Here is a 22665-nt window from a genome sequence, read left to right as displayed (position 1 = left end):
CAGATGTACCTCTACAATTCCTTGACTTTGCTGGGTTTACATTAAAGTTACTAAGTGCAGGTTTTACATCAGTGTTGGTAACCTTGGATTTAATATTACAAAAAAGGAATTGTGGAAGTGCTTTGAACAAGAAGATGACATACAGGCTTCCTGCCAAGAAGGGTAATTCTACTTACATAGGGTAATTCTAGTGACAGTTTAAAATAAATAAATAAATAAATACTATAATGAAAGAGTGAGCTGTTTAAATGTAAATGGAGAAAGCACATGATGGAATCATGCAATCATAATACTTTCACTCACCAAACAGCAAAGGACGAACTTTCAATTTTCTGTCTCTCTGTTCTGTTTTCTGTAAAGCCTCAGATTAATTGAGATTAATTGATTTAATCAGTCACTGGAAAGAACAAATTAAAAAAATAGGAGGCAGGTTTCTGAAGTTCCCATCTTCTTTTCCTCAGATAAGTCATTAGCCAATGCTCATGTTGGGAAGAAAGTGTAAATCCTGTCCTTATAACGTGATTTTTCTGTCAATCCAAATTAACAATTCTCAGACATTGGGATTAGAATAATTTTGGTGGAAGACAGATGGTCTGATGAGCATATTGTGCACTACCTCGCCAAATGGGAGTCAACCCTACCTAGCCAACGCTAGAAGCTTTTTCTTCTCCATATGACATGTATTAGTGGGAGTGGATTATTTATCTTTCTTATAGCTCATGGCTCCCTGTGATAGCGTTGTAATTTTGCTCCTACAGGGTTTTGCACAATTTCTTGAAATACCTGTCAGAGCTAACTTTTAGCATGGTCACTGCTTAATGACCATAACATCCCTGATTAATCCTGTGGTGCCACCAGTGAACTCTGAAGTGAGTCAGGGAAATATAGGAGTTAGCAGCAGTAGTATTAGCTGATGGGTAAGACTGTTTTAGAAAATTTCAGTCACTGTTATTAGTCATATAGATATGCTGGTAAATATTTTCAGTCAAAATGTGTCTTGAGTAAATGCTGGGGTAGACTTACAGATATATATGTATATGTTTTTGTTGTTGTTTTCAGTAATAGTTGCCATATCAAGCAGCATCTTCCAACAACCCCCAGTTGCTTGTTTCTGCCCTCTATTCATTGTCCTCTTCATTATGCCAATCCGATGCTTTTTGTGGCACTTTGTAAACTGTATTCTTGAGCAGAATTTAAAATGATGCTCATTCCTCCTACTTCCTGCTATTGTTATCAGATTGTTTTTAACCTGGATCATTTCCATAATCTGTTGTTCTCCTTTCTTCACATACAGCTATTTCCATGCTATTAAAGAAGGTGGTAAAGCATTGGTTTGGGTATGAAAGCAAGAGAATGAATATGAGCTGTATAATTTGTCTTAGCTACCAAAATAAATGTGTGTGAAATTTATACCTTTATCAAGAACTGCATGGCTAGTCATGTTCCTAGCTGAAGTCTGCAAAACCGTTACACATTTTTCAGTCTTTTTAACTTCTTTACTAACAAATTGTTGATAGCCCATCTCTCCTCTTTACTGCTCTCTTCTTAAACACTCTGTTTAAATGATTTTCTTGTGGCTTTTTCAGGGAGTCCATTGTTAAAGATTTATATGTAGTGGATAAGGCACTCAATTTTCTTACCTAGGACACTTTTCTCAGGTAAACTGCCACATTCATTTCTGAAGGGCATTAAGTTAAACAATTACATGCAAACATCTTGTCCCCCTGAGTTTTACCCTGAGGCAAGACTTTAATTCATTCTTATCTCTTATAAACCATCTTCATAGAATCATAGAATCATAGAATATCCTGAGTTGGAAGGGACCCTTAAGGATCATCAAGTCCAACTCTTGATACCGCACAGGTCTACCCAAAAGTTCAGACCATGTGACTAAGTGCACAGTCCAATCTCTTCTTAAATTCAGAGAGGCTCGGTGCAGTGACCACTTCCCTGGGGAGCCTGTTCCAGTGTGCAACCACCCTCTCTGTGAAGAACCCCCTCCTGATGTCGAGCCTAAATTTCCCCTGCCTCAGCTTAACCCCGTTCCCGCGGGTCCTGTCACTGGTGTTAATGGAGAAAAGGTCTCCTGCCTCTCGACACCCCCTTACGAGGAAGTTGTAGACTGTGATGAGGTCTCCCCTCAGCCTCCTCTTCTCCAGGCTGAACAGGCCCAGTGACCTCAGCCGTTCCTCGTACGTCTTCCCCTCCAGGCCTTTCACCATCTTCGTAGCCCTCCTCTGTACACTCTCCAACAGTTTCATGTCCTTTTTGTACTGTGGTGCCCAGAACTGCACACAGTACTCGAGGTGAGGCCGCACCAGCGCAGAGTAGAGCGGGACAATCACCTCCCTTGACCTACTAGCGATGCCGTGCTTGATGCACCCCAGGACACGGTTGGCCCTCCTGGCCGCCAGGGCACACTGCTGGCTCATATTCAACTTGCTGTCTACCACGACCCCCAGATCCCTCTCTTCTAGGCTGCTCTCCAGCGTCTCATCGCCCAGTCTGTACGTGCAGCCAGGGTTTCCCCGTCCCAGGTGCAGGACCCGGCACTTGCTCTTATTGAACTTCATGCGGTTGGTGATCGCCCAGCTCTCCAACCTATCCAGATCCCTCTGCAAGGCCTTTCCACCCTCATTCGAGTCCACAACTCCTCCAAGTTTGGTGTCATCAGCAAACTTGCTCAAAATACCTTCTATTCCTACATCCAGATCGTTTATAAAAATATTGAAAAGTACCGGCCCTAAAATGGAGCCTTGAGGGACCCCACTGGTGACCGCCCGCCAGCCTGACGCAGCCCCATTTACCATAACCCTTTGGGCCCTGCCCGTTAGCCAATTGCTCACCCATCGTATGATGTTTTTATTTAGCTGTATGGTGGACATTTTGTCCAGTAGGATCCTATGGGAAACCGTGTCAAAAGCCTTGCGGAAGTCCAAAAAAATCACATCAGCTGGTTTCCCTTGGTCCATCATACGGGTGATCTTATCATAAAAGGAAATCAGGTTAGTTAGGCAGGACCTACCCTTCACAAACCCATGCTGGCTGGGACCAATGACTGCTTTGTCCCCCAGGTGAGCCTCAATAAGTTCGAGAACCATCTTCTCCATGATTTTACCAGGCACTGACGTGAGACTGACAGGCCTGTAATTGCTAGGGTCTTCTTTCTGACCCTTCTTGTAAATCGGCACAATATTTGCCAGCTTCCAGTCTACCGGGACCTCTCCAAATTCCCAGGATCGTTGAAAAATAATTGAGAGAGGTTCCGCGATGACGTCCGCCAGCTCTTTCAGCACCCGGGGATGAATCCCATCCGGACCCATGGACTTGTAGGGATCCAGGTGGAGTAGCAAATCCCGCACACGTTCAGGGTCGGTTGGGACATGAGCTCATAGACATGAGCAAATGAGAGCATTCAGAACAAAAATGAAAACACTACACAATGTCTTCAGATTTCTCAGAAGTAGGCCTGGAGATTGGAATTTAGGGCTAGTTTTAAGTTTGCAGGAAGTTCCCAGCAGAAGTATTTATTTTACAGTTACATTGCTCCAGAGAAAGCCAAACTGGAAAGTCACTTTATGGAATACATGCCATAAAAATATCTGAGAAAAGGGAATGTGGTCTCTGAAGTATAGCAAGAAGATTAATTCCTCTTCAATTCCCTTAGTCTATTTATAAAGAGAGAAGTAACAAGAAACAGTAATAGGGGGCTGGAGTAGATGAAAAGTAGCAGAAGAATTCTACACTGTGGACAAAAATTAATGAAAGAATCATCAACTGTACTGTATAAATTCTTGCAGGTAGTTCCAATGACTTAAATCAATAACATTGCAATGCAATTGAATAACTGTGTAATATTTCCTTACCCACTTTTTTTTTTTTTTTTTTCTTGTCTAGGAAACATATTTTGTTGTGAAAAAATACTGGCTTGATTAACACTATGTGAAGTTAATAATGCTATTTCTTCTGCTGCTCTCCAGGGTTTCCTATGCAGATGAATGACTCGGATCACTCGCTATTTCAGCATTCATTTCAAGGATGCATGCAGTTTATTCATGTGGATGACCAGCTGGTGGATTTGCAAGCAGTAGAGCAAGGCAAGCTAGGAAGCTTTGCCAACGTAACCATTGACATGTGTGCAATTATTGACAGGTAAGTTGCAGAGACATCACTGATACTCTGATACACTGATACACCTCCTGCATGTTCCAAAATTATACAGTGTTATACAAAAGGTATTTCTGACACTGCCAGTGATAGTCTCAGTGCAGTCCCACCATTTTAGCAGTGGGTGTCATGCTTGGAGATAATGGCTTTAGGTTGTGAACGTATAGTGGAAGGCATACCTCCAGTATCCACCCTCTCAGGCAGAGGAAGAGGTGAAAAGCTATTGTAAGTGAAATTCAGTGCACAGGTCAATAATATGGCTGCCTTGAATAGAGAAAGCTGTCTGAATAGATACACACTTTATCAGTTTCTTAGATGTCTATTACAGCAATCTTTTTGCAACTGGAAGCTGTGCTTTCCAGCTTTAGTGCCTTCTGCTACCACTGAATTCCTCAGAGAACTAAAATAGGTGTACACGTTTGCAGAATTATGCATTTAATAAAGGCGTGAACTTGATAAAAATAGTGCTTGGTTTTGTCTGTGTCGTTCCCACCCCCCACCCCCCTTCCCGAGAAGAGTAATTTAGAAATAATTCAGCAATTAAGAAATTATCAGTTTATACAATGGTAGGCTTTTTCTTTGGGGCTTACCTATTCAACCTGTGTTGATTTTTATTGCTCCTGATTGTCAGTGTCTTGTTCTTTGGTAAATAAATAAATAAATAAGTAAATTTAAAAATATTAGGAAAGACACAGAAGGAGCAAGTGGCACAGTTCCCAAATGCTGACAGCTTGGCTTCTCATGAAAATTACCTAAGTTTTAAACCAATTGCAAGTCTGCTGGGAGGTTGAAAATGGCTTTTTAAAATTCTGCTTTGAAAGAAGCAAAGATTATGAGACCATAGAATCTTAAAATAGTTCAGGTTATAAGAAACATCTGGAGTTCATGTTCTCCAACCTTTGCTAAAAGTGAGGCCAACTTCAAAGCTTCATTAGGTTGCCATGGGTCATGTCCAGTCACATTCTGAATATCTCCAGCTATGAAGATTCCACAAACTGTGTCTGGATATTGCCAGCAAATGCCATGACCATGAAAAATCCCGTATTTCTTCTCACTTCCCAGAGTTTTCATTGCTGAGCATGATGTTATATGGTATGGAATCTCTCCTTCATCAGTTTGGGTCAGCCGTCCTGGCTGTTTCTCCTCCCAAAATCTTGCCCATCCCCAGTGTACTGACACTGGGGAACAGTGTTACAGCGGTGTGTGGAATCATAGAATCATTCAGGTTGGAAAAAACCTCCAAGATAATCTGCTCCAACCATCTCCCTACGACTGGTATCACCCACTAAACCACGTCCCTAAGCACCATGTCCAACCTTTCCTTAAACACCCCCAGGGATGGTGACTCCACCACCTCACTGGGCAACCTGTTCCAATGCCTAACCACTCTTTCTGAGAAGAAATTTATCCTAATTTCCAACACGAACCTCTTGTGGTGCAACGTGAGGCCACTCCCTCTTGTCCTATCACTAGTTATGTGCAAGAAGAGTCTGACCCCCAGCTCCCCACACCTTCCGTTCAGGTAGTTGTAGAGAGCCATAAGGTCTCCCCTGAGCTTCCTCTTCTCCAGACTAAATAACCCCAGTTCCCTCAGCTGCTCCTCATAGAACTTGTGATCCAGGCCCTTCACCAGCTTCATAGCCCTTCTCTGGGCACGCACCAGGGCCTCGATGTCCTTCTTGTAGTGAGGAGCCCAAAACTGAACACAGTACTCGAGATGTGACTCGATGGGCTGAGGTCAACTGCATGAAGTTCAACAAGGCCAAGTGCCGGGTCCTGCGCCTGGGGTGCAACAACCCCAAGCAGAGCTACAGGCTGGGAGATGAGTGGCTGGAAAGCTGCCTGGCCGAGAGGGACCTGGGAGTATTGGTTGATAGTCGGCTGAATATGAGCCAGCAGTGTGCCCAGGTGGCCAAGAAGGCCAACAGCATCCTGGCCTGCATAAAAAGCAGTGTGGCCAGCAGGTCTAGGGAAGTGATTGTGCCCCTGTACTCGGCTCTGGTGAGGCCGCACCTTGAGTACTGTGTTCAGTTTTGGGCCCCTTGCTACAGGAAGGACATGGACGTGCTCGAGCGAGTCCAGAGAAGGGCGACCAAGCTGGTGAGGGGTCTGGAGAACAAGTCTTACGAGGAGCGGCTGAGGGAGCTGGGCTTGTTCAGCCTGGAGAAGAGGAGGCTCAGGGGCGACCTTATCGCTCTCTACAGTTACCTTAAAGGAGACTGTAAAGAGGTGGGGGTTGGTCTGTTCTCCTATGTGCCTGGTGACAGGACGAGGGGGAATGGGCGAAAGTTGCGACAGGGGAGGTTTAGGTTGGATGTTAGGAAGTACTTCTTTACCGAAAGGGTTATTAAGCATTGGAACGGGCTGCCCAGGGAGGTGGTGGAGTCACCATCCCTGGAGGTCTTTAAAAGACGTTTAGATGTAGAGCTTAGCGATATGGTTTAGTGGAGTACTTAGTGTTAGGTCGGAGGTTGGACTCGATGATCTTGAGGTCTCTTCCAACCTAGAAATCTGTGATACTGTGATACTGTGATACTGTGTGGTCTCACCAGAGCAGAGTACAGGGGGATGGTCACCTCCCTGGTCCTGCTGGCTACGCTATTCCTGATACAAGCCAGGATGCTGTTGGCCTTCTTGGCCATCTGGGCACACTGCCGGCTCACGTTCAGACGAGCATCAACCAACATCTCCAGATCCTTTTCCTCTGCACAGCTTTCCACCCACTCTGCCCCCAGCCTGTAGCATTGCATGGGTTTGTTTTGCCCCAAGTGCAGGACCCAGCACTTAGCCATGTTTAACCTCGTCCCATTGGCCTCTGCCCATTGATCCAACCTGTCCAGATCCCTCTGCAAGGTCTTTTTACCCTCCAGCAGATCAACACTTCCCCCCACCTTCATGTTGTCTACAGACTTAACAAAGGTGCACTCAATTCCTTCATCCTAATCATCAACAAAGACATTAAAGAGGATAGGCCCTAACACCAACCCCTGGGGAATGCCACTGGTAATCAGTTGCCAAACTGCCAAAGCAGGATAAAGAGATGGATGAGAAATTTTACAAGTAGCTGGCAAAAGTCATGCAATCTCCAGCACTTGTTCTCATGGGGGACTTCAACTTCCCAGATATATGCTGGAAATACAATGCAGCCCTGAGGAAGCAGTCTAGGAGGCTTTTGGAGCGCGTGGAAGACAGCTTCCTGACTCAGCTGGATAGTGAGCCTACTAAAGGGGGTGCCCTGCTAGACCTCCTGTTCACAAACAGAGAAGGACTGGTGGGAGATGTGGTGGTTGGCACTGCCTTGGGCAGAGTGACCATGAAATGGTAGAGTTCTCTATTCTTGGAGAGAAAGCCTTGATGCTACGCAAGCCTTGTTAAGCAACAGCGAAAATACTAGTGTATTGCAAACACTCTTTTAGCCACAGCTACAGAACACAGCTCCATACAGGTTGCTAAGAAGAAGGTTAACTTTATAACTTCATCCCACTGAGACCCGGTAAACAATTTTAGTAATATCAGTGTTAAGGATTGTGCATTGTGGAGTAGCAGTAACTTGTTCTGTCATGTCAGGCCATGTTAGACTGCTGCTTCTCCTGGATAAGTTGAGAGTTGAAGTCATAGCAAAACGGAGAAGTAAGAGAAGGACTGCTGTCACAGGGAAAAATTTGCTCTGTCTCCTACCAATACTACTGATACTAGAAAGGCCCTCTGTTGTTAGAATTTGTTAGTTTGGATTGATTAGTTTTATTTTGAATGTTTTTGGAAATGAAAAAAAAAAAAAGTTGGGATTAAGTCTCTGCTCTTCCCTATCTAAGCTTATGTGACAGTTTGTATTGATCCCACTTATGCCAGTGTCTATCAGAAGTAATTCCATTATCTGAACTTAATCAGAATTAGGCTTTTATAATGTATTACAATGTAATTACAATTAATTCATAATGTAAGTTAATTAGAATCAAACCAATACAATGCATTTTTGAAAAATAGAACTTAAGGCTTCCTAAATGCCAAGCAATTTACTTATATAACAAATTTAAATATTTTATATAATACAATTCTATATGCTGTGTATTATATGAAATACATTACAATGTATTGAACTATTAATGTATTTTATATATTTAATATGTATTTTACATCGGTTTTATTTTATATGGCAAAAATTTTTGTTTTATTATACACTATAATACAACATAATTTTAGATATGTGTTTATTAAATAAGAAGAGATATTTTCACTCTTCCTCTCTCTTCTGCCACCTTGGACCCTGATATTGCCCTTTATATATATTAAATACATCATGTATAAAAATATATAATCTATATATAATTATATATAAATAATAAAGACATGAATTATAACAAATTTATTTATATAAACTCTATAAAGTAAATGTCTTACATGTGTGCTTTCTAAGCACTGTGTTGCAAGCAGAGTAACAATTGTATAATCATTGGAAATTAGAATAGCATACTAATATTTTTTTAAGATTGAGAAGCCATCTAGTTTGTTGTTCTCCCACGATTAAATTTAATTCTTTGTAGTTTGCACTTTAAAATAAACACTTCTGCTAAGAAGTAATAATGTCAGGCTTTTAGATCTGACTGGATTTTCATGGCTGTCTTAGTGAGATCTGCAAATAAGATTTTACAAGCACTTCTGGCACAATATGTCACTATGTATGACATTTCTATATTTGGCCAAGCACCATGTGTGCTATATATTAGTTTAATTTCATTTCCTTTGAAACAGGAGGACACTTGTGCCCGTGATACTGGGATCCTCTGGCTTTATTTTTTACTTGTTTCACTCTGAATCATAAAGGCTTCGGTCTTCATCAACATGGAAATTGCTTTCACAGCCACACTTCAGTGAAGAACCCCACTGGGCAAAAAGATAAGCTGTCACACTGAATTATTCTTACTGCATACTTCAGCCATTTGGTTGGAGGAAAAAATGTGAAGTTGTGAATGATGGCATTTTTCATCATTAGCCAGAATGGATAGCAAGGAGGGAACAATTTTCTCTGTAAGGACATGTTGAAAGGTACTCAGTGTGGCGAGTTCTTGTGTCACATCAGCCTGGAGGTAACTGTTCCTAGTCCCACATTCTGCCAGCTGAATGCCCACACCATTGCAGTTAAGTTCCAGTATTTTAAAGACATTAGAAGAACAGTCACATTAGTGTTACACTTATACTTGGGAAATAGATACACTGAATGTCATTTTTTTTTTTCCTTCAGTCTTTCCTTCCTCACCTAGGCATTTTGGTATTGCATCTAGACCCACAAATTGAGATCATATTAACAGGGAACACCAAAGCTAAGGAACATTCTCTTTTTACAGGTGGTCGAAGAGTGTAAGTAAGTGCATATAATGTCATGACACGCAGGTATATATAGATAGTAATTACAGGCAGTTAAAATACTACTGAGAATAAATAATCATCCCTGCTTTTGTATCTTAATTAACTTTAATTGTATTAGCAATGGAAGTTGTATTGTTGTCACAGTGATCAACATGCTGTACTGCTTGTGAAAGCACAGGTCCCTGTATACCTCCTTTGCTTACCATTAACAAACTGAGTTGTTGTTACAGTCCAGATGGTACAGTTGTACTTCAGGATTTTAGCACAGGACATAGAACAGGAATTATTATTCACAACTAATTTATCCCAGCAGCCTCAGAGAATTCTTAAGCTCGCCTGACTTGGTTGTGGCTAAAATTATGGGGTTTTATCGCAGGATCATGATGAGAAGACACTAAAATGATTTCAAAATATAGTGTCCAATCTGTTGCTGTAGATTATGCAGAACATATGCCAACTTTAAAGAAAATCTGTCAGTGTACCATACGATGTGAAATAACAGAAATGGAAAAACAAGTTCAGTACCAAGAATTTTCATGTAGGTGCTTCCAGTGTTGTATGAATGTGTGAACTGTGTGATTCACTCTGTATCACAGTGAGATGAATTAGATGCAGATTTTCTGTAAATTCACATTAAGGAATTAACGTAAGTAACCAGATATGTGTGGCAGTACATTTCTGGATGATTATTGCTCACCTGCTGTGGTGATGCACTCTGTATGACAGAATGCCAGCATTCTGCTCTAATCCCTTACAGACATGTTTTCTATACTATGTGATTGCTAGTCAAAATTTGAAATAATTCCTTTAAGTAACAAAGCACAGCAAGCATACTAGTGCATAAAAGTGGCCACAATGGAATTGTCAGCAAAACAGGGATTTGTGGGGGAATTAAAAATGATCATTTCAAATAGTCTAAACATTCTTCGTTTCTGGTTATTTACTTGGGCTTTAAGCTTCTGCCCTTCCTCAATATTCTCCCACTCTCTCTGCCAGTTCAGTGGTGACGTGGTCAGTGAGGAATAAGACAGACATCTTTCTGTAGTAATCTGTGTAAGAACCAGATGTTATACCAATGTCTAGACTTGCAGCCAAACCTGCTTTACAGTTGAGCTGTTCCCAAGGCAATTTCACAAAAAGGAAATAAAGCAGGACTGGAGAAGAGCTGAAACCATGGCTCCAGCCTGCCTTCCCAGCAGAAGACCTTCCTGGTCATATGGTTGGAAGCTCCTTCCTATGCATACCCTCTCCCTCTTCCTACTTCTCTTTGGAAGTTTACAAACTTCTGATGTGAAAATACATTCTCATGTGGAAATTATGTGGAAAGATTAAAGCTTTTAACAAGGCTTTTAACAAAAGAATTTCAAATGCATCTACCTCATGACCCATCTCAATCCAGAAAGATAGGCGATGGCTCAAGTGACAGTGCCACCCAAATATCACAGTGTGACAACTGTCATATTATTTTACACAGGTCAGTAGGTATCTGGAAGTTTACTGGCTCTACAGAAACAGACACAAAATAGGAGTGATTTAATTACCTTTCTTGACAGTATATCTTAGTTTTCCTCATTTTTTTTTTTTTTTTTATACTGTATGCAGCACTTTGGTATACTCAACAAACTGGTTGGACCTTCTAGTTGTACTTAGACAGACAGGAGTTCCTCAAGAGAGCATAACATGCAGATTTTTAAAATAATCTTTTGGGCTTGGCTTACAGGCTAGTCATACGAGCTGATTTTATAACTTCGAATCAATCATACTTAGGGATTAGGGTTTTTCTTTCACAGATTTAGGATTCGTCATTATCACAATCAGTCTGAGGATAGGTCAGTGGAATACATTTAAGTCGTACCTGCTTAAATGGGAAAAAGTGTTAATTTAAGAATCTGAAACAGAAAGAAGAATCATTGACCTACAACAGTTACTAGTTCTAAAATAAAGCAGACAGGTAGACATGATGCATCGCCTGTTTGAGTAAATGTGGAATGTGTATTAACTCTGTGGAATAAGGTGCGAAAAGAGCAATGTTTTCATAATGTTTCCCTGCTTGGGTTGATTTCTCTTGTTTTTTCCTGAGCCTGCCAAACAAGCTGTATGGAATGGTCTTTGAACAAGGACAACCACATCCACTTTAACCTTTGACTAGAGTGTATAGTGATGAAACTGCCATTTGCCGGTGTTTGAAAGAGGAACGAAGGCAAGAAATATACACTTCATGTTAAATAAGATAATCACAAGAGCTGTGTGAAGAGCAATTTCCTCTTCCATAAAGCTTTATGAGATTAAAAAAAAAAAAAAAGTTATTGCAATGAGAAGTAATCTGTGATCTTTTATATCTTTCTTGTAAGAAATAAAACACATTGATCAGCACATCCTAGAACAGGCTAAGGACATCTTGGAAGTAAAAGATGCACTTGAATGCACTTGAAGAAGGCACAGAACAAGGGCATTTGGGGAACTGAAAAGGATATATTCAGGACTAGAGAAGATAAAGAAAGGAAAATAAGAAGTTTTCAGTTTCTTAGAGATGAACAGTAAAGCAAGAAATAACGTATGTGCAGAAAGCCAACATGTGAAGTGGATACAAGTGCTCCTCTACAGAACAGATAGAGAACAGAAAGAAGGAGAAAGTGAAATAAGATATTTACTTTCTTTTCTACAGCTCTTTGTGAGGACTATAATCACTTTAGAACTAGGACTATAATCCCCTTCAGATTCTGGATGATGGAGCTTAAAATCTCCAAGACAAAATGATGCTGATTAGATAATGGAGGCTCCCACATGAAAAGCAGCAACAAGGGATAGAGTAGGACTGTAGGGACAGAGGGATTCATAGCATGTGAGGTTCCTTGCACGGAACAGTATGACTAATGACCCAGTCTATTAAATAACTTAATAGTGTAATCAGCTGCTCTGTTACCAAATTAGAATAGTTTGAACTGCAAATGGTTTGAACACTTGCTATAATTATGCCTTTGTTATGTTTTTATGTGCGTGCTGTTTTTTTTTTTTCTTTTTTTTTTCCTTTATTCTCTTTAACTTATAATTCACAAGTCACAATCCTCAATAGCATTCAGATCAGAACCTTTTAAGTAACTGTGTGGCTTATACATTATCTTGCAGCTGAATGCCTAAACATTTGGAAATAGCCCAAATCCTCAGTTGTTCTTTGTTTTGTATTTAATCATAGATAAAATCTCCAGAGACGGGGGGGGGGGGGAAACAAACAAACAAGAACAAAAAACTTCTTTTTAACTCTAATGAATATTAATCAATCTTTATATTATGAAAAATGTATGCTAATTAAATAATTTTTTAGAGGAAATAGATTATTTGTCCATGATAAATGCCTGTTCTTACTAAAACAAAAGCTAAGACTTAGCATTAGGTAAAGGCTTTGTTAACACTTAGGCATATTACTGAAGAAGAAGGGGAGGCTGTAAAACAGATTTCTGGACAACCTGATCTAATGCTTACTATTTTTTTGAGTGGTCAAAGGTAGCTCCAGATGGAGATGATAGATGGCAAACCTGACAAGAAAAGACAAATTATAGGCCAAATGTTTGATTAGGTTACATGGAAAAGTGAGCTGTTCAAGACTAAGTGCAAGCTGAGCTCTTTACTTAACCTTCCCCCCCACAAACATTTGATTCCACAAACACCTTTTTTTCATGGACCTCCCCGTTCAAAAAAAAAATATATATATATATATATACATATACACACATATTTCTCTCTATATATACATATTTCTCTCTCCTTTGCTGTGTGCAGGTCCCATACTTATATGAAAAATATACACTGATTCCTACAGGGGCTTTTTAGATCCCAGAACATGTTAACACATGTATGTGTGTTAACAATATGGAGCTCAATTTAAAAGCTCTTGTTGGTGCAATTCAGACAGAGAATAAAAGATTGATGCTAATCCTGGGCTGAGTCAAGGGAGTGGTAGATGGTTCTTCCATTTGGAAAATCTACAGCCATTACTTTGGAAATCCTACCCAGAGCAGGATCATTACGATCTAACAGCTCTTCCTGGATCTCTCCAGGTAGTTGTACACAGAAGGAGACTGAATCATCACTATCATTGATAATCATAATTATCATTATCATGCCTGGAAGGAGAAGTGCATGATCATGCATTCTTATCCTATGCACATCATAGATATTGCAATCCCTGAGCTGACACACAAGACCGTCCAATTCATTCAGAAGCATTTGAGATTGCCTGCTGATCAAACCCACTGACACTTCTTCATTCTTAACAACTCCTGTTCAACTTACCCGTAGGCACGGCTGGGCAAACGTTACTGTCTACCTCTTGCAGCTTCAAATCTGACAACCTGCTTCAGTCTGCATGGCTGTAAGTCAATGCATCGCCCAGACACACTCTGAGTACTCTGCATTGTGGATTTATCTGTGCACGAGAGAGAAGCGGTTACTCTCACAAGCACACACCTACATTTAGTAATCTGGTAAAATCAGAAGGGCAAGGATTTGAAAAAAAGTTTCTCAACAGTGGCAAAGTTTTAAAATCTCATTTAAATGATATTAAAAGCTGTTTTGGCAGAACCTCTGCTTTTTTTTTTTTTTTTTTTTGCCATCTGCTAACACATCACTGGTATGGGAGCAGTTTAATGAAATGGAATAATCTATAATTTATAAAGGTCATAACCAAAAGCTCTGTGTGGGAATTCATTTCTTCTTTTCTTTTAAATACAGTACTTTACTCAGGGGACTTGCTTGTATGTGCAGCTTGTGTTACATTTATGCTTAATTATTATTTTATTTTTATTTTCCTGTGGGAAAGATGTAAGCACTGAGCAAACATCTACAAAGCTCTCTCTTTGACATGAAATTTACACTCTCACAAGACTAGATGGTAAATACTGAATTGATCCCATAAAAATACCTTTGAAACATTAACTCCCTAGTTACTCAACTCAGTTTTGAAGCCAAATTGCTTTGATGACGCTATCAAATAGTTCATCAGTTAGCACTTCTCATCAGCTCATAACTCAAAAAGATTGTGTTATGCAGATTGCTTATTTTTTAGGTGATTAAGACATCCTTCTGTTGAATGAACAGAATTCAACAGAATTCTTCATAATTATCCATCATTATATGATCATTCTCAAAAGTAAACAAAAATGGGTTGTCATCTGACCAAGGAAAAAAATCAGGGTGTTGCTTCAAGGACTGTTCATGTTACTATTGTTTTCAGCTTTCAGATAAGACCAGAGTTGTGCCACTCTCTCACTTTCATTTATGAATATAAAATAATGGGTTTCTCAAATATGAATATGATTCCTTCTACTTTAAATATTTTTCAGACTAGAAGCAAAACAGTTGTTGACATTGTTTATATATTTATATGCACAGGTCTGATTATGACCAGTTATAAGACTGAAAGTCTAACTTCGTAATTTGATATCAAACCATGATTCAACCAGTTCCTTAGAAGTATGTGCAATTAAAACAGAAGGGCAACCAGTCCTGGTGGATTACTGGAATTTCTCCAGATCCATTACAAGGGATGTTGTTAAGACCATATAATAACCATTCAATAATCTGGCAGTAGCTTTCCGTAGTAATAATTTTTACCAAATGCCTCATTTAGTATAAATGCTAGGTCCATCTCTTGTTCATACAGGCGAGCAATAAAATCTTCAGAGTAAGTAGTTGCAAAAAACACTGATAGAAATAAGGACAGCTAGCTATCTGTGGATGAGGTTCGCCTTTAGCAGAAATTGGCTTGCTGTAGAGTTCCTGCTGGAATTAAATTCCCTTTTTTTTTTTTTTTTCTCTCCAGGAATAATTATCATTTTTAAAATAACTTATTGAAATCTCTTTTTCATTCAGAATATTTGCACTGTTTACACTCTAAAGAAATTGAGTTATAAGTTTAATAGAGTAGAAGTAGTTTTGAAATAGGTTGATCTTTAAAGCTTGGAAAAATAACAGTAATAACTCTGAAATCACTGGAAATATATAATAATAATAACAATAACGTCTAGATATGTGCTTCAGGCTTAATATGGTTCTGCATCTCTTATTCTTCCTTTTCTCAAAAAGAAGGACTTATGCTGTTATTTCTGAATTTCTGTTGGTAGTGAGTCTTTGCTAGTGATTAGCCTCTTCCAAAAATTAATGTCTATCCACTGAGAAAATATTATTCCATGTTAAATCTTACAGTTCTCCCAGACACTGATTTCACGGATCTTTTCCAGGACAATAAAGTACTACTTGACAACAAAAGAAAGGTGATCAACTTGCTATCAGTATACTTGGCTGCATTAGGCAAAGTATCACCAGCAGGTCAAGAGAGGTGATCCTTCAACTCTATTCAGTTTTTATGAGGCTGCACCTGGTGTACTGTTCCCAGTTCTAGGAGAAGATGATCTCAGAAGGGGATCAGATCTTCTCAGAAGAAGATCTCAGGGGGGATCTTATCATCTTATTATCTTAACACCTCAGGGGAGGTTGCAAAGAAGACAGGGCCAGGCTCTTTTCAGTGGTGCCCAGTGACAGGACAAGAAGCAGTGAACACAATATGAAAAAGAATGTTCTGTCTAAACATCAGGAAGCACTTTAGCGCTGGTGACTGAGCACTGACGCAGGTTGCCCTGAAGAGATTGTGGAGTCTCCCTCTTTGGAGACCTTCAAAAGCCACCTGGACGTGGTGATAACTATTAACTATTCTGTGATTCTTTCAAATCCATTTCTGCTACTAGCACACTGAAGGTAACAGAATCATCTTACCTGTTTTATGCTTTTCTGTAGCCAGCAATATTAAGATTTCTAAGTACGTCAAAATTTCTGACGTGCTTATCATTGTATCCTCCTGTAAGGCAAGAAGCGAAAGATCTAAACAGATTTATTCATTAGAATTAGATGATATTCAGTGAAGCAGAGGCCAGTAGAAGTGCAATTGTTCAGCACCTCTGAAATTCCACCTACATCCCTAATTGTTCAAGTGAGGGTCTGAGTGTGGTCTTCAACTATACCTGCTGTAGAAAACAGTTTGGGGATCCATTTTCAAATTGGCAGCAGAGTAGGCATGTATGACTGCATGAAATCAGCTCCTCCTCCTTTTCCTCTCAGTTCATTGTGATGAAAGCAGCCAGTTCCAATTCTGTCTCTGATTACTTGTGTATCCAGACAGAAATATCTGCTTGGTCAGGCTTTGTCAATTGCCTAATTAGTTGCCCTCTATTAGTTGCCCAATAAATTGTCCTCTCAGGAAAATGTAGCAGCCTCACAAAAGTAAGTATCTTATAGGCCAACTTCTACCTGTAAGTTGGGCCCTGTTGAATGTAAGCGCCTTACGTTAACTGCTAACCTAGTTTTGCCATATATGGCATATCTATTCAGAAAACAGTATCAGTGTGAACTAGCCAAAGAGAGGGAAAGATTGTCTGTTGTTAGCTTTAAGTCAAGGGAGAGAGAGACAGACTACCATACTGACTTTCTACACACTGATTGCTAAGAAAAGCATACATATGGTGCCTTTACATTTTACATTGGCAGCAATTTTTGTTTCTTTCAACAAAAGACTCAACTTATATCTTCATGTTTTAGAAACAGTGCTGGTGAGTAAGAAACACAATGTGCCAGTGCCAACTAAATGCAACACTTTTTCATTGGTGCAAAGACGGAAGAAGGGTTTTGAAACCCATAGTATAAGTCAGTGACTAGACATGAAAAATGTTGTATGCTTGTAATTGTGCCCAGGATTTGAAAGCCATTTGAATGCCTGCAAGGGCATGTAGACCAAGAATTTATACTGAACCAACATGAGGTAATGAAAGGAGATATTTTATTTAAGTTGTTTTACACTTTAAACATATACAGCCATTTTCTTGTGCCTTGAAAAAAGGTTTGATTCTTATTTTTTGAAAAGCTATTCATTACTTGTACATTTGTCGCACTTATCTGTTGACATCCAGTCAACTGATGTCTCTTTTTTTTTTGTCTTTCACTGTGTTATGTTTCATTGTTAAATCAGACTTGTTAGGGGTCAGCAGTTAATTTGATTTCAACTTTTTATTTTGGCAGCTCATACTGGGTCTGTTTCAGAATCGATCAAATCTAAGGGAAGGAATACAAGTTTTCATTTGTCCTTTTTAGCATTTTTCATGTCACAGCCTTGCAATTGTGATTAATCTGTATGGCACTGGATAGATTTCATATAACCAATGCTAGGCAGTGTTGTAGATCATTGTTCAGAGACTGATTCAAACAAATTGGTATTTATTTGATAGATTTATCCTTATTCTATTTTGGATTTATGTAGCAGCCATTTCTAAGACAACCTTGTGAAATGCTATTCATAAAGATTGGTTTGACTGTGATAATCTACTGCTTCCTGCAATTGCCTGGAAAATGTCTCTTTGAGCACAACTATTGCATTATTTGAAATACTTACTTAGGTTTTCAAAGTTTAATTCATTAAATAACTCCCATGGAATTTTATGGAAAGTTGTTATCTAAAGAGATGATTTTCATTTGAAATACTACAAAATTTTTTATTTTATTTAATCATTTAATCTTTAATCATTCAGAAGTTAATGAACAGGCAAATAAGATAAATTAGTCCTAGATAAGCAGATCAACTCATAAGTGGTATGAGTCTAATAACAAGAAACATGATAGACAGTTGTAAGGAAAGACCTTTAATGTCCTCTAGCTCCCAATGCTAGATAGCACTGTAAATTCAAATTTCATTCAGCCTCCTAGTTTTTAAGGTTTTATAATTTTAAGGTCTAAGTTTTTTTTTTTTTTTTTTTTAATTTTTCATTTAAAATATTAACTCCCCATGTTTTCAGATCAAATTCCTAAAGCTTATGAGGTTGAAAAGTTGCCCAGGCATTTTACAGTTGATTGTGCTACTCGATTTATATACATGCACAAGACAGTCTTTCACATGCTCTATCTATTAGCTTCTTCTGCAATCAAAGCTGAAAATTCACTGTCAGCTTTAGTGAAGGTAGCTATTATTTTCACTTCCCTTTTCACTTTACTATTAAAGGAAGAATATCAAGCTGCAGAGATTTCTAGGTGAAAGAAGAAATTCAACTCCTAAAATGTATCTTTCTAGTGAAACTTGAGAGGCAATATCTGCTCTTTTCTTTTCTTTTTTTTTTTTTTTTAATACAATCTCTGCACTTTTTACAGAACGATAAACCTTAGTTTTGTCTATTCCTTTGCAGTTTCTTCACTGAACTCCAGCAACAGACTCAGAGCCATTATACAAACTTACCTTGAAATCATTAACTCAATAAATAAAATTACTTCTTGCCTAGACTAGATCCAATACAGTTCATTCTAGAATTTACTGATGTTTCTCTCTTTCCCTCTCTTCAGTGTAGTTAGCTTTCTAAATTACAGTTTGTATTAATACTAATCAGAAGATGAGATCTCTCCCACACTATTGTACCCCTTATATTAAATTTACCCATCTGAAGCATTGCTCAAGGGACCATCAATTGTCATTTCTGATCTTTTATTACCATATGATTGTTTGATTCAGGACCTCTGAGAACAGTAGCGAGTGTTCAAGCATAATCACTTTCCTCTGCTGGCTTCTTATTTTCGCTGAAGATCAGTTGTAATGTCAAAAGCTAACTACTTCAATGTTTGGTCAAATAACCCCCTTCTGATACATTTGTTTTGTGTGTTTAGTATCGACAGAATTTATTTGGACTTGCCATCCTAATTTTTCACACTTAGTATTACATTTGTGGTTGTCAGCATGTTCCAAACGATTAATGCTTCACTGGCCATATGACAATTATTCAGAAGATAGCAGAAAATAAATGACCTTTTCTTTTCAACTGTAATCCATTCTCTTTCATCAGAGTAGCAACCTTGTGTATCTTATTTATGCAGTCTTATTTTAGCTGTTCTGAAAGCTTTTATTTTATAGCTACCTCCTAGAAATGCCTTTGTATCAATGTTATTGACTATCCTTTTTACAAATTTTGTAGAATATATTCTTTTCCATTTCTCATGACTTAATGTGTTTTTTCTCTCTGCTATTGTTAGTTATTTGACTGTGTAACTATTATTTATCTCAGTGGTACATTCTGTTTATATGAAATGTGCAAAGCATAGTTGCATTATATTGCCTCATAAAAGTACACAGTAGTTGTCTTAGAACAGTATAATTACGTTTTGAAATAAGTAAAGTTCCTGATTTTACACAAGTGTATGATGTTACTGTTTGATGTTAGAAATACATTTGAACACACAGAAGTTTCAAACTATGCTCTCTCCTTTTTAAATATTACCAGTCAACATCATGTTTTATTTTAACATTACAGAATTGTACCTATGTGCTCATTTATTTTATTCCACCAAAGCAGAATCAGTAAAGGAAAATAGTTACTAATTCACGTAATGTGAAACACTTACTTTAAAAATATCTACATATGTGTTAACATAAGTAACTTATTCTTCTAAAATATGAGAGAAAGGAAATGAAACAAAAGAAGTGAAAGAAAGGAAAGGAGTTAGAGAGTTAATAGTGAAGGAGTTGAAGAATTTGTAGAACTTTGAAGGGTGAAGGGATGAAAAGGAGATACAGGCATAAAAAGCAGAATTTGAACCAGTACACAGTGCTAGCCAGTTTGAGAGGCCTGAACAGTTCTTTATCTTGTCTAGGCAGCAGTAGTCTAGGAATACACTATTATGGAGCTTACTGTTATTGCTGTATAAAGTGACAGAGGATTTTAGCTATGGAATTCTCAGTGAACAGTAAATTGAAGTAGGAAATATGAAAGGAGATTTTATATTAGACAGGCATGTAAGGCACATAGCTGTTTACGTTTTTTAAGCACACGCTAAATCCTTGGGGCAGAAGGAAGAGGGTTGTACATGACAAAGAAAAAGGAAGTTCTGTGTCAGTGAATCCTGTATGATCTACAACTGTTTCTTCAAGGGAGAAAAAAAAAAAAAAAAAGCCAAATCTTGTTCCTGGCCCTCTACTCTATTCTTACAACACAAAACAAGGAACAAGTTGCTTTCTATAAATGTATTGTACTTTGGTGCATGTCTAAGATAGCCTACTCTCTAGGTCAAACCCACTACGAAGTGAATGAACTTTTTAAAAGGATATCATGTTTTTGTCTTCAGAATGATTGGCAATGGTGCTATGTCATAAGTTTTACATAATATATGTTTTACATAATACATACTTTTCATGATTCTTGCATTCAACAAATATTGGATAAAAAGACATGCTAACAGAACTACAGAAAACAGCAGAAAGCAGTACATCTAGGCTATACATTTTTATTTATTTATTTATTTATTAAGGCAACCGCTACTCCACCACATTATAAACCAGGAACTCAACTATTTGAAACTTAATTTTCATAGTTTACTTTTATCTTGGCATTCAGAAGACAAAACAATTATTTTGACAGATACTGATTACACAGTCCACTTACCCTCTGGGTTATTATTCTCCTCTTACGTTCTAATTATTCAGGCCTTTTGCTTTGTCTAATTCTTTTGTACTATAGTGGTATAATTGATAAAGTCACATAAAATGCTTTCTGCTGGAATAGCACTAATGATACTATTTTAATGTGGGAAAATGGTGATGGGAGTCTGTCATAGAAATATACACAGATATTTTCATGTGATATTTGAATAAAACAAAGTAACTTTTAATAAGATGAAAAGTAATCTATCTGCCATCAGTAGTTTTTAGTGCATGGCACTTTTGCACTTAGGACAATTATTCTTTCATTTATCTTGCAGACTGTGAGAACTGCCAGGAAAGGTTTAGGTTGGATATTAGGAAAAATTTCTTCACTTAAAGTGTTGTGAGGCATTGGAACAGGCTGCCCAGGGAAGCTACGTTGTAGTTAAGTCACCATATCTGGAGGTATTCAAAAGACATGTAGATGTGTTGCTTAGGGACATGGCCTAGTGTAGACTCAGTAGTGCTAGGTTACTGATTGGACTTGATGATCTTGGAGGTCTTTTCCAACCTAAATGATTCTATGATTCTAACTGTGAAAGAATGGTTAGCAGAATAAGTACTTTGGCATCCAGCAGTAAATGCTAATGCTATAGTCTCTTCTGTGTTTGCCTTTAAGATTTTAATCTGAACCTTCCAAAACCTGAGCAGGGATACTATTAAATGACGATTTGGTTTTTGCTAAATTTTCAAGATGTATCTCCTTAGTATTACAAGCAAATTAAGTCACTCTATGGGAACCTAACATAAGAGATTGCCACAGATTGCCAAAACAATCCATTAAGATTGCTTAGCTGAAGCCCTTGCATTACAGAACATAAAAATTTTACTATGTGAATACTTCATTAATGATATTTTCTCCTGTTTTCCTTTTTTTTTTTAAGACAATCGTCACAAAATTATTTCAAGACATATAAAGCCAAAATCAAAGACAAATAAAGACAAATATCTTAAGATAATTGCTCCCCAGTGGTTAATTTTCTTAACAGTTAAAAGTATGTATCTTATTTCAAGCTTGATTTTGTCTAGGTTCAACTGGGAGCTTTCAGATCTCATTACCACTAAAGCAAAAAAAAGTTCTCCTCGGAAATTTCGTTATTGAATTCATCAGAAGATTCTGGCAATAAACTAAGTGGAAGTTCTATAGACTCTGGCAATCCTATGCGATTTACCACTCATATAGTTGTGGTTTAACCCAGCCAGCAGCTAAGCACCACACAGCCATTCGCTCACCCTCCCGCCTCCCTCTCTGGGATGGGAGAATTAGAAAGAAATGAAAACCTGTGGGTTGAGATAAAGAAGTTTATTAGGACAGAAAAGAAAGGATAATAATAATAATAATAATGATAATAGTACTACTAATGTGTACAAACAAGTGATGCACAATGCAATTGCTCACCACCCACTGACCGATGCCCAGCCTATCCCCGAGCAGCTGGTCCCCCCACTCCGGCCAGGCCCCCATATTAATTGTTCAGCATGGCATCAGATGGTATGGAATACCCCTCTGGCCAGTTTGGGTCAGCTGTCCTGGGTCTGTCCCCTCCCAGCTCCTGCTGCACCCCCAGCCTGCCCGCTTGCAGGACAGTGTGAGAAATTGAAAAGTCCTTGGCTTAGTGTAAGCACTGCTCTGCAAC

General features: G+C 38.5%; 1 protein-coding gene and 1 long non-coding RNA gene across 2 annotated transcripts in view; one reads left to right on the top strand and one right to left on the bottom strand.

The window, feature by feature from the left end:
• The window catches only part of CNTNAP2 (contactin associated protein 2), a 1164016-nt gene that overhangs the window by 702627 nt on the left and 438724 nt on the right, over positions 1 to 22665 (top strand). Inside the window, exon 10 of the mRNA XM_066992162.1 lies at positions 3981 to 4152. Coding sequence (XP_066848263.1) covers positions 3981 to 4152 — 172 coding nt within the window. The remainder of the gene's footprint in view (positions 1 to 3980; positions 4153 to 22665) is intronic.
• On the bottom strand, positions 12849 to 16634 carry LOC106047417 (uncharacterized). The gene is made up of 4 exons (XR_001213775.3): positions 16545 to 16634; positions 16300 to 16381; positions 13822 to 13954; positions 12849 to 13064 (listed from the first exon to the last, which is right to left on the bottom strand). It is a non-coding gene; the product is annotated as an uncharacterized lncRNA (long non-coding RNA).

The sequence above is a fragment of the Anser cygnoides genome, chromosome 2 (genome assembly GCF_040182565.1).
Source record: "Anser cygnoides isolate HZ-2024a breed goose chromosome 2, Taihu_goose_T2T_genome, whole genome shotgun sequence".
Lineage (NCBI taxonomy): Eukaryota > Metazoa > Chordata > Aves > Anseriformes > Anatidae > Anser > Anser cygnoides.
Note: the sequence above shows the minus strand (reverse complement) of the source record. Positions and strands in the feature narration are given on the sequence as shown.